General features: G+C 40.1%; 1 protein-coding gene across 1 annotated transcript in view; it reads right to left on the bottom strand.

Annotated features, from left to right (window-relative positions):
• The window catches only part of LOC139388389 (tetratricopeptide repeat protein 33-like), a 47,403-nt gene that overhangs the window by 2,023 nt on the left and 31,892 nt on the right, over positions 1-13,488 (bottom strand). The window contains exon 3 of the mRNA XM_071135023.1: positions 9,586-9,717. Coding sequence (XP_070991124.1) covers positions 9,586-9,717 — 132 coding nt within the window. The remainder of the gene's footprint in view (positions 1-9,585; positions 9,718-13,488) is intronic.

Below are 13,488 nucleotides of genomic sequence, written 5' to 3'. Positions count from 1 at the left end.
CTAAACTTAGACTATAGACCCTCATTCTTGCTATTTTTGAAAGTCACAACGACAGCACCTTCGTAGGTTAGAATATTTGAGAAAAAAGCTACTGTTAATAACTTTAACTTGTCTTAAAGCTTTTATGATTGGCCTAGCGGAGGATAGGTAATTGGCCATTTGGTTTTCAACCTCGCATAGAGGGATTTTCTCAACCTGCATGGATCATGTCTTTCTTAATAAGCTTAATCTTGTCATGTGATTTTTCTATAGGCCTACACTCTTTATAGGGGCGGCAGGGTAGCCTAGTGGTTAGAGTGTTGGACTAGTAACTGGAAGGTTGCAAGTTCAAACCCCCGAGCTGACAAGGTACAAATCTGTCGTTCTGCCCCTGAACAGGCAGTTAACCCACTGTTCCTAGGCAGTCATTGAAAATAAGAATTTGTTCTTAACTGACTTGCCTAGTTAAATAAAAAGGTACAAAAATAAATAGGCCATGTTTTTAATTTTTTTTAAATTTAAAAACAAAAAACACTTGTGTCCCTGCGAGACGTCGCAAGACATGACTATTCAATTAAGCTAAACCACCGTCTGTCACATTACGACGGTGTCACAGTCGACAATGGCTGTCTAGCATCGCCGATAGACTCATAAATCGTAATAATCGGTCAACTCTAATGTCAAGCATTGCCGTAATAATTGAATAATCTTAATGAGTAAAAAGAAAATGCTTTGGTTGTCACTAGGGGTCCTGTTTCTATGTACATTGCTAGCGAATGGCCATCTGTCCCGTTCACTGGGAATGGGGTGCAGGTGTCTTGAAATAGGAATCAAGGAGATTTTGTTAAGGGAAGGTCTCTAACAAACTTTTTAAAATATAAAAAAAGGTATGTATTTTTTATACTACTGGTAGGGAAAGATTCAGGGCTATGCTTTGAAATCGAATACCTATTTATCCAACTGTTAGAGCAGACCTAAATCAACTGATTTAAGAGTTAAAGGAGTATTGGGTGGTGTTGATCACAATGCCTGCTGAGAGGCAGCTCCACTACTATAGGGAACGACATACATTGCTGGTTCATATTGCAATCAAAGATCATTCTACCAGACGGTATACAGTAAATAACCGTTGCACCACATCCTGTCTGAAATGGTGTACAACTAAAAGTCAAAGGAATCACATGATTTATGAAGACGGAACTGTGGTTTAAAGTGGTTTAATATCTACGTTCCGTAATAGATGCGTTCAAAGGGATCCGTATGTATGCAAGTCTGACGTACAAATATATGCATAATCATTTCCTCTAATTTGATGATGCGACGAAGCATGAGTATGTCAACAATGTAGCTGTCGTCTATCAGCATGTCAGCTACGTCAAGAACAAAACTTTCCACGTCACATTAGTTTCAGTATAGAGATTTACTGCGACACTATTCATCTGGCCAGGCAGAAGTACATCGATTTACACATTATCTAACAGAGGAGAAGAAATCCTACTTCGCACAGTAATGGGGTTAATAAGTCAAACAATCTACCACTAAGTGATATCTATGAGTTTGAAAATTACAGCTGACCGTGAATGAAATGAGTTGAATGGCCTACCATTAGAAATGCATTGCAGGGGCCTCCCGGGTGGCGCAGTGGTCTAAGGCGCCACCCGGGAGGCCCCTGCAATGCATTTCTAATGGTAGGCTATTCAACTCATTTCATTCACAATCAGCTGTAATTTTCAAACTCATAGATATCATCACTTAGTGGTAGATTGACTTTTAGCTGTGCCACCAGAGACTCTGGGTTCGAGCCCAGGCTCTGTCGCAGTCGGCCTCGACCGGGAGGTCCATGGGGCGACGCACAATTGGCCTAGCATCGTCCGGGTTAGAGGGGGTTTGGCCAGTAGGGATATCCTTGTCTCATCTCGTACTAGTGACTCCTGTGGCGGACCGGGCAGTGCACGCTAACCAGGTCGCCAGGTGCACGGTGTTTCCTCCGACACATTGGTGTGGCTGGCTTCCGGTTTGGATGTGCGCTAACTTCTTATGGCTGCAGGAGCAGTATTGAGTAGCTTGGATGAAAGGTGCCCAGAGTAAACGGCCTGCTCCTCATTCCCAGTTGCTAATATATGCATATTATTATTAGTATTGGATAGAAAACACTCTGAAGTTTCTAAAACTGTTTGAATGATGTCTGTGAGTATAACAGAACTCATATGGCAGGCAAAAACCTGAGAAGAAATCCAAACAGGAAGTGAGAAATCTGAGGTTGCTCCTCTACACAAAGGAATTCTCCGGTTGGGACTTTATTGAAGATTTATGATAAAAACATCCTGAAGATTGATTCTATACTTAGTCTTGAAATACATGTCTTGAAATGTTTCTAAGACCTGTAATATAACTTTTTAAAAGTTTTTGTCCAAAGTTATGCAGGACCTGCATGAGCGTTTGGATTTGTATACCTAAGCCCTAACAAAAGTAGCTACTTGGACATAAATAATGGACATTATCCAACAAATCAAGCATTCATTGTGGAACTGCGATTCCTGGGAGTGAATTCTGATGAAGATCATCAAAGTTAAGGGAATATTTATAATGTAATTTCTGATTTCTGTTGACTCCAACATGGCGGAACATGTTATGTTTTCTGAGGGGCGTCTCAGATTATTGCATGGTTTGCTTTTTCCGTAAAGTTTTTTAGAAATCTGACACAGCGGTTGCATCTAACACTTGAATTTTCATCGACATTTATAATGAGTATTTCTGTAATGATGTGGCTCTCTGCAATATCACCAGAGGTTTTTTGGAACTAGTAAACGTAACGCGCCAATGTAAAATCCATTTTTTTTAATATAAATATGAACTTTATCAAACAAAAACATGCATGTATTTTGTAACAAAGTCCTATGAGTGTCATCTGATGCAGATCAAAGGTTTCTCTCTATTTGTGCTTTTTGTGACTCCTCTCTTTGGCTGGAAAAAGTTTTTTTCTTTGGCTTGGTGGTGACCTAACATAATCGTTTGTGGTGCTTTCGCTGTAAAGCCTGATTGAAATCGGACACTGTGGTGGGATAAACAACAAGATTACCTTTAAAACGATATAAAATACATGTTTGAGGAATTTTAATTATGAGATCTCTGTTGTTTTGAATTTGGCACCCTGCACTTTCACTGGCTGTTGTCATATCGATCCCGTTAACGGGATTGCAGCCCTAAGAAGTTCTTAAGAAGCAGTGTGGCTTGGTTAGGTTGTGTTCCGGAGGACGCATGGCTTTCGACCTTCGTCTCTCCCGAGCCCGTACGGGAGTTATAGCGATGAGACAAGATAGTTATTACTAACAATTGGATACCACGAAATTGGGGAGAAAAAGGGTAGTCAAATTTTAAAAAATTAAAAAACAAACATGCATTGCTGAATCCCTTCTAGCTATCTCCGACCAAACTCATTAACAACAAACTTTTTGTTATGGTGATGAGTTCCAAGATGGGGCTGGCCACCGCCTAAAAGCTTTTCACAGCAGTAGATTAATGAGACAAGATATATACACAACTTTATTTAATTTGATCATTAGGTAACTGTCCCATGGGTATTTCCACTAGGGAAAACTCTACTAGGCACTAGTTATAGATTCCTGTTCCCATATGTTGTGAAGCCACTCGCTCATGCACTCTCCCTTTCTCTTCTGCTCTCTCCTACTCTCTCTCTCTGGCTGTCTCACTCTCCTGCTCCCTTTCTCACTACTACTTCAGAGCAGAGAAGAAAGCTAAGCACTTCCCCAGTACCTGTCCTGGGCTCCATGATGAAGGCAGCATGCTACTCACACTGAGCCCCAGGATCACGTTCCATCCATGGGAAAGAAGACCTTTGCCAGTGCCTGGCCAACATAGACTCAGGCCCCAGGCCAAGGATGTGTCACGCGTCAAACAGGGAAGCATTTAATGAAAAGTAAAAGAGCAGAGATTATTTTCCCTCATATATTCCTGAGGGTCCAATCAAGACCACGACGTGATTCAAAGTGGTGAAGTGATTTTACAAGCCACTTATTACAGGGCTCCACAACCACACCCTGACTTTTATGATCTGTATCTGTGTGTTAAATGGATGGGACTTGCAATTTTCTGCCACTCTCTAATAAAGGAAACCTCAGCTCTTTTTAGGCCAACATTCCTGAAAGAGACTGGTTTGGTTTCCCCAACTGGCACAGGTATGCAAACAAAAATACCATAAAGGCTAAGTCAAGTGAAACTGCCAAGAAGAACCAGAGTTTTGACAAATTAACTCAGGCAAGTCAAGACTCATATGATAAATGGTTTGTATTCGCACAACTCTTTCAAAAGCATAGTTTCGTCAAGGGTGGAATTAGGTTCCCTGTTCTCCTGGAATTAGGTTCCCTGTTTATTACAACAATAATTCCCCAACCAAATGGCAAAACCGTCCCTTAGTTCTAAGGGCCTGTTTTTGTTATAACCTCCATCTAAAAATGGGATGATTTATTATTATACCACTATAATAGCATTATTAGAGTTAGGGGTGCAACAGTAGATGTGTTCATACTGAACCGTGGGGGTACATAAAATAACAATTTAAAACACTAGGCTATGCCTACGCTGTATTGTATGACTTGAGTAAATCTGAGCTGAAAGAAATAATTGGCACATTTCAAACATGTTCTTGTTGGAGGCGCAGCCAGGAACATGTTCTGTACGATGGTGAGAGGTGGGGTCGATAAACCAAGAGGATCCTCCATCATTGTTTAAATCTCCAGTTGGGGAATATGTTGGTTTCCCAGCAGATTAGAGAGAGTATGTCGTCACTGCTGATTTAGTGAACCGTTAGACACCTAATTATAATAGCACACATGCCATTAAGAGTCAATTCCGGGCACTAGGTAAAGAGAGAGAAATAGAGAAAAGGAAAGATAAATGCCAGAAAAAACAGCGGGAAACAGACTAAGAGAAAACTGAAAGGTAGATCGAAAAGAGAGAGAAAAGCAAACATGAAAAAACAAACAGGAGACTTGAATATGTGATGCCGGAGATCACTGCGCCAATCCATGTGCAAACATGGCACTACTCAAACATGTCGATGCACACAATGTCCTGAAACTCGACTGAACAAGCCCCTCTTAAAATAGACAGGCACTTTCTCCTCTCCTCCTAATACCTATCCATTATATGTATTGGAAGTGTGTATATATTTGGCGAGCTTCAGCTCAGGCAATTTTCAACACTTCCCATTGTTGTTTTGGGAACACTTCTGACAGTTCTGTTGCCCTGGGACATTAGAGATGGAGAAATGTACACAGGGCCATTAGCCATAGGGTTTCTTGAGTTCAGCGAGGTGTTTTTTTTCTCTCTCCTCTCTAAACAGCAGAGGAGTAGTCTAACTGTGATCCAGCCAGGTTTCATACAGATAGTGGCAATTTTAGCATGTACATCTTGATAGGGCAAACAAAACAGCTTTCTTTTTTTTTTAAAGATGCATTCCAGAAAAGCCACTACACAACACTAAACTATAGATTAATTACACTATAAATGGTGACAAATGGTGCCCACAAACTGTTAGGGCCTACATAAAGCTGTACCAACAGCAGAGTCACAACAGCAGTACCAACACCTTACCACTGCTACACCTGGCTATCAACGGAGCTTTGTCTGGCAGCAAAATGTTTCATTCAGCCTAATGTTTTTCCTTTTACAAACACATAGCTGATATGGCTGACTTGCTTAAAGCAAATGTTTCTACTGACAATTGAGATGTACAAACTACGGCATAAGGGTACGACGAGCGGATAAGAGGCAATCCATAATTCCGATTGAGACATTAATGAGCAAGGTAGGACAGATGTAGTCAATATAACTATTTGTTCAGCACTTTTGAAATGTACAGTGACAGAATTCAGAACATGGGCCGTTCTTACAGTATTCTCCCTGTACACCAAGTTAGAACCGTGTGATAAATACAGGGGGCATATAAGCAGACAATGAAAGCATTTACAATATTCTATGATTACATTTCTCTAAAACAGGCTATAAGCTACATGTGCACCACCAAGTCAGAACAGTAGGTGAAATTAATAGGGGAAAGGGACCACATTATTAGGGTGAGGCACATAGGATACAAACAGCTTACTACACAACATACTTAGTATAACTTTCTTAGCTACAGTGTACATATCTCCCAGGCATCTTACATCATTTATGCAGCAGCATACAATACATTTTTTAACTCACCTTGTGGTGCTGTGCTCACTTGAACAGGAAGGTCAAAGTCTGGCATTCTCTGGATTTATGGTGCTTTCAAGACAACTGGGAAATCGGGTAAAAAAAACTAAGTCGAATCATGATGATCAGTGATCTTCAGGTCGGAACTCTAGAAAGAGGCCACAGTTCCCGACTTACAATTCAGAGTTGGATGACAGTTCAAAACGTATTTTCCCAGACAGAGGTTTTTTTCTCCCGAGTTCCCAGTTGTCTTGAAGTCAGATTTCCCAGATCCGAGTTTACAGTTGTTTTGAGCGTAGCAGAAGTTATGCTGGATTGACAGATTGAACATTAAACATTGGCCATCCTTTTAAGCTTGGAAAAGAGACCCTTAAACCCAGACTTCGGACCACAACTCAATTGTCAGTAGAAACTACATTTGATTAAGCAAGTCAGCCACATCAATGTTAAAAACATTTTTTTTTAAAGGCAGGTAAGGAAGACCCAGAGTTACGTCTGCTGCAGAGGATACGTTTGCAAGATTTACCAGCTTCAGAAATAGCTGCCCAAATAAATGCTTCAGAGTTCAAGTAACAGACACATCTCAACATCAACTGTTCATAGGAGACTGCGTGAATCAGGCCTTCATGGTCGAATTGATGCAAAGAAACCCCAACGAAAGGACACCAATAATAAGAAGAGACTTGCTTGGTCCAAGAAACACAAGCAATGGACATTAGACTGGTGGAAATCTGTCCTTTGGTCTGATGCCATCCCATCTGGTTTGCGCTTAGTGGGACTATCATTTGTTTTTCAACAGGACAATGACCCCACACACCTCCAGACTGTGTAAGGGCTATTTGACCAAGAAGGAGAGCGATGCTGTGCTGCATCAGATGACCTGGCCTCTACAATCACCCGACCTCAACCCAATTGAGATGGTTTTGGATGAGTTGGACCACAGAGAAGGAAAAGCAGCCTACAACTGCTTAAAGACTGTTGGAAAAGCATTCCATGTGAAGTTGGTTGTGAGAATGCCAAGAGTGTACAAAGCTGCCATCAAGGCAAAGGGTGGCTACTTTGAAGAATCTCAAATATAAAATATATTTGAATTGTTTAACACTTTTTTAGTTACTACATGATTCCATGTGTGTTATTTCATAGTTTTGATGTCTTCACTATTATTCTAATGTAGAAAATAGTAAAAATAAAAGAAAAACCCTAGAATAATTAGGGTTGTCCAAACTTTTGACTGGTACTGTGTACGCCCAATTTTTCAGTTTTTGATTTGTTAAAAAAGTTTGAAATATCCAATAAATGTCGTTCCACTTCATGATTGTGTCCCACTTGTTGTTGATTCTTCACAAAAAAATACAGTTTTATATCTTTATGTTTGAAGCCTGAAATGTGGCAAAAGGTCGCAAAGTTCAAGGGGGCCGAATACTTTCGCAAGGCACTGTATATATATATTTGTTTAAGCTAAAAAGGTGCCCCACCTGCCCTGAATGACGGGTTGCCACTGAGTGGAAATCATTCACCCCCTTTAGATTTTGTTCACATTTTGTTGTGTTACAAACTGGGATTAAAAAATATATATATATATTTTTTTTAATTGATCTACACAAAACTCTCCATAATGTCAAATTAAAAAGAAAATTCAATATCCTCTTCGCATTAGTATTCACTTCCTTTTTTTTAGGAAAGCGTCTTAATTCTAGAGTCAAATTTGGTTTAACAAATTACATAATAAATTATAATAGGGATTGAGATGATTTTTGAATGACTAACTACCCCTTTCTCTGGCCCCCATACACACAACATCAGTCAAGTACTGGATTTCAAGCACATATTCAACTATAAAGAAGAGGTAGCTTGTTGAAAGCCTCAAAGAAGGGCAATGATTGGTAGATGGGTAACAATAACAAAATCAGACATTTAATATCCCTTTAAGCATGGTCAAGTTAATAATTATGCTGGGGATGATGTATTAAACCAACTAGACACATCAAAGATACAGTCGTCCTTCTAAAATGAGCTGCAAGACAGGAAGGAAACTGCTTAGGGATGTCACCATGAGGCCATTGGTGATTTTAAAACAGCTACAGAATTCAATGGCTGTGATGGGAGAAAACGGAGGCTGGATCAACAACATTGTAGTGACTCCACAATTGACAGAGTGAAATTAGAAATACACAGAATAAAATAATATTCTACCAAAGTAATACTGCAAAACGAACAAACCGTTTGGCCTAAATGCAAAGCCTTATATTTGGGGGAAATCCAACAACACATCACTGAGTAACTGCCTCCTTATTTTCAAGCATGGTGGTGGTTGCTTCATGGTATGGTTATGCTTGACATTAGCAAAGACTCTGGAGTTATTCAGGATACAAATAAATGGTCTGGAACTAAGCACAGGTAAAATCTTACAGGAAAACCTACTTCAGGCTGCTTTACACCAGACACTGGGAGACAAATGTACCTTTCAGCAGGACAATAACCTACAACACAAGGCCAAATCAACATTGGAATTGATTACCAAGAAGACAGTTAATGTTCCTGAGTGGCCAAGTTACAGTTCTGACTTAAATCTGCATGGCAAGACTTAAAATTGCTATCTTGCCATTATCGCCAACACCTTGACAGAGCTTGAATAATTTTGAAAATAATAAAACGGGCAAATATTGCATAATCCAGGTGTGCAAGGCTCTTAGAGACTTACCCATGAAGACTCACAGCTTTAATCACTGCCAAAGGTGATTCTAACATGTATTAACTCAGGGGTGTGAATACTTTCTCATTTTTCATGAATCTTTAAAAAAAATGTTAGAACTGCTCTTCCATTTTGACAAAAAAAAAAGACAATTAAATCCATTTTAATCCCATTTTGTAACGATAACATGTGAAGAAATCCAAGGGGGTGAATACTTATGACACCCACTGTACAGGGAGGTTCAGGTGAGCACTGTTAGGCACTTTAAGTAATCTTCCATGCCCCGGGCACTTGGATGTGCTTTTAAAGAAGAGCCACTTTATTACACAGAGAACAGTTATAAATAGCAGCTCAGGGTAATGACTGGCACATTAGTGTATGTGGGGATGACAGACAAGGTAGGGCCACTTCTCTGCAGTGGACTGAAACCTAACATGAGGTGCATTACACAGTTGTTCACTTAAACCTTGCATTGATGTCAAAGGGAGAAGTGCATTATGCACTAATATCTTGGTTTTTATGCGCCTGGATCTCAAGTTAAGCTACCTAGTTGTGCATAAAACACAACTTGAATGCTTGTCACACTACAGCGCAAAACCTACCCGGGCCAACCAAGCTGGCCTGGTTACACATCCTCCATAGTTGCTCAAAAGGACCAGGCTGGCACAATAGTATGACAAATGTACGGTAATACTGACCAGGTCCACCTCTCCCAGACTAAGCTGGGCGCGGCCCAGTGTCTGCCAGCCCTCCCACCACAGGGGGCGGAGCTTCACAGCCATCTCTGCTGCCTGCACCGCCGGGAACACCTCTTGCAGGACGGTCAGCACCTGCAAGTCAAGGTTCAGAATGCAATGGTCAAACAATATGCTGCACCAATATGAAAATAAAATAGTGTGTGTATGTGTGTTGTCTTGGGGTTGTGGGATTAAAAAAAAGAAATCATATTTAAGAGTCATATGTTCAATAATGCACCATTCTATACATTGTTTTCATAAAATTGTAATAACTACCATGGCATGACTGATCAGGGAACACTGAAAAGTTATAAACAAGAGCTCAGAGTAATAGCTCAGTCAGGATTGTGAAGATGGATTGTTTTCTTTTTAGAAAAATAAAATGCATTTTCAGACAGTGAGACGCACACCTCCACTATCAGTGACAGAGATATCCGAGGCGTTCAGCAGAGTCAGCAGGAAATGAGATCACAGCACTCGGCACCAAAGGATTGATCGCTATGCGTGCCTGGCCTGCGTATGCACATCCTTCTGCGTGTGTGACAGAGGAGCCAGTCCTAGTGATGTGCCTGTGGGTAATTCCTCACAAAACCAGAAAAAAAGACCATCATTTGGGGGATTTTCACAAAATTTCATTTTGAGGAAGGATTGTTGACATAATTTTACATTTGTATCTAAAAGCATAATTGAGAAATAATTAATTGAAGTTGGAATATTGTTGACATTTTGGCCTTAGCCAGGCTTCTTTTCATCTGTAAGTGGTACAAAAGCAAGAATCGGTGTCATATGAAGCTTTGTTCTGTAATATGAATAGTACTTTAATTTCAACAACAAAAAATTACATTAATTAATAAATATTGAAAACTATATACATTAATGTTGAAAATCTACCATTTTTGATTAGCCAAATATTTTATAATATTGAGCATAATATACTCCATGGGCTTTCAAAGTTTGAGAGTAGGATCTCTGCTAATTTTAAAGTTATGGCCCATTTTATACAGATTGACATAGTAGGCAATGTAGTCTCGCATAGCCATACCTCCATGTTGTTGTCACGCCTCCTTTGGAAGTCTGGAGTATTTTGAATTAGTAGAAACGGCTCGCATGGTCTGCTGGCTTCCAGCGCCAAATTAAATTTTATGTTACATTTTAACAACCCTCCCCCATATGGCCGTAGAAGGGGTAATGCATGTTGTTTGTCACTGAGTAGGACACATTCTGCAGAGTTTTTGCTTATGTTAGTTTGCAACATTGCAGAAAACCTGGAGGAAAAACTGAATTCTGTTTTGCCAGAAGTGTGCTCTATACACAAAATCTAGTCGAAGGCGTTACAACACCTCTGCATGAACACTCAACAAAAAAAAAGAGCTGTTATGGCGTGTCTACCTACAGCAGAGATCATCAACTAGATTCAGCCGCAGGCTGATATTTTCTTGAGCCGATGGTCAGCGAGCCGGAACATAATTACAAATAGCCACAAGAAGCCCAAACATATATAATATTTGACCAAAACAACCTTGCTTACATCTGTATACGATCACATACACAGTTGCCAGTGTATCAGGTACATCACCCTGTTAACGAAAATGGTTCTCTCCAACAGACAGTGAGTCACAGGGACGTGGCTTGCTATATAAAGCTATCAGACAGGCATCGAGGCATTCAGTTACTGTTCGATTGAATGTTAAAATGGGCAAAACGAGTGACCTAAGAGACTTTGAGCATGGTATGATCGTTGCTGCCTGGCACGCAGGTTCCAGTATCTCAGAAATGGCCAGCTTCCTGGGCTTTCCGTGCACAACAGTGTCTAGGGTTTTAGCGAGAATGGTGCGACAAAAGTAAAACCTCCAGTCAGCGACAGTCCTGTGGGCGAGAACAGCTTGTTGATGAGAAGTCGAAAGATAATGGGAAGAATCGTGCAAACTAACAGACAAATAACGGTGCAGTATAACAGTGGTATGCAGAACGGAACAACTCATCAGTCCTTGTCACGGATGGGCTATTGCAGCAGACGACCACACCTGGTTCCACTCCTATCAGCTAAAAACAAGTGGCGGCTTCAGTGGGCACATGATCACCCAGCCTGGTCTCAGAATTTCGCATTATTCTTTACGTAAATCCAGGACACTCAATTTAGTATATGTTACTTTTTGTATGGTATGCATTCATTTGTGCATGTCCATCATCCATTTTGCATGACAAGTTATGAATTACAATTCGTATCATATGTTACGAATTTGCTAAAAATGTACAATATGTTGCAAATTTGCAAAACGTACAATATGTTTCCAATGTGCAAAATGTTATTAATTCCAATTTGTTGTGGCTAACGTTAGCTAGGCTAAGGGTTAGGTTAGGATTAAGGTTAGGAGTTAGGTTAAAGGAATATTTCGGGATATTGGCAGAGGTATTTACTAGAAGATACACATAGACTTCCAGTCATGATGCTAATGCTAGTTAGCATTGGCTCGCGAAACTACCTCTAACTTCCTACATACCGGACAGAAAAACATGATAATGGTATCCACAAGTTCATCTGACTCCAGGGAAGTAGATAAAAGGCCTCAATGCCAAAATCCCATTGTATCCATTTAAAGGGTTAAGATTAGGGGAAGGGTTCGATAACACGCTAAGTAGTTGCAAAGTGGCTTAAAAGTTGTAACTACAAAAAAATAAACAGTCCATATAAGGAAATCAGTCAACTGAAATGAATTCATTAGGCCATCATCTATGGATTTCTCCATTCGCTATTTAATTGCATAGATGACATGCACTTTTTCCCCAGCCACTGTTTCGAGAAAGGTTCATGATAATGGTCCACTCTAAATCAAAACAAATATTATTTAGAATACATAAAGACAAGATTAAATCAAGAATAGTCTGACCGGTAACAATATTAGCCTATCACTTGTAAATTATATATTTTCACTTGTGAATGATGCCCAGCGTAAGACAAGAAATAATGATTTCTTTTGGCGACTTTTTCTAATTATAGTCGCACATCTCACGTAGCCGTACCCATACAGTGCATTCGGAAAGTGTTCAGACCACTTCTCTTTTTCCACATTTTGTTACGTTACAGTCTTATTCTAAAATGGATCACATAGATTTTTTTCTCTCAATCTGCACACAATACCCCATTATGACAAAGCGAAAACAGGTTTTTAGAAATGTTTGCACATTTAAAAATATAAAACAGAAATAACTCATTTACATAAGTATTCAGAGCCTTTGCTATGAGACTCAAAATTCAGCTCATGTGCATCCGGTTTCCATTGATTATCTTTGAGATGTTTTTACAACTTGATTGGAGCCCACCTGTGGTAAATTCAATTGATTGGACATGATTTGGAAAGGCACACACACCTGTCTATATAAGGTCCCACATTTGACAGTGCATGTCAGAGCAAAAACCAAGCCATGAAGTTTAAGGAATTGTTCATAGAGCTCTGAAACAGGATTGTGTGGAAGGAACAGATCTGGGGAAGGGTACCAAAAATGTCTGCAGCATTGAAGGTCCAAGAACACAGTGGCCTCAATCATTATTAAATGGAAGAAGTTTGGAAACACCAAGACTCTTTCTAAAGCTGGACGCTCAGCCAAACTAACCAATCGGGGGAGAAGGGCCTTGATCAGGGAGGTGACTAAGAAACTGATGGTCAGTCTGACAAAGCTCCAGAGTTCCTCTGTGGAGATGGTTATCCTTCTGTAATGTTATCCCATCTCTGCAGCACTCCACCAATCAGGTCTTTAAGGTAAAGTGGCCAGACGGAAGACACTCCTCAGTAATAGGCACGACAGCCCGCTTGGAGTTTTCCAAAAGGCACCTAAAGACTCTCAGACCATGAGAACCTGGCACTA

This window comes from Oncorhynchus clarkii, chromosome 29 (assembly GCF_045791955.1).
Source record: "Oncorhynchus clarkii lewisi isolate Uvic-CL-2024 chromosome 29, UVic_Ocla_1.0, whole genome shotgun sequence".
NCBI lineage: Eukaryota > Metazoa > Chordata > Actinopteri > Salmoniformes > Salmonidae > Oncorhynchus > Oncorhynchus clarkii.
Note: the sequence above shows the minus strand (reverse complement) of the source record. Positions and strands in the feature narration are given on the sequence as shown.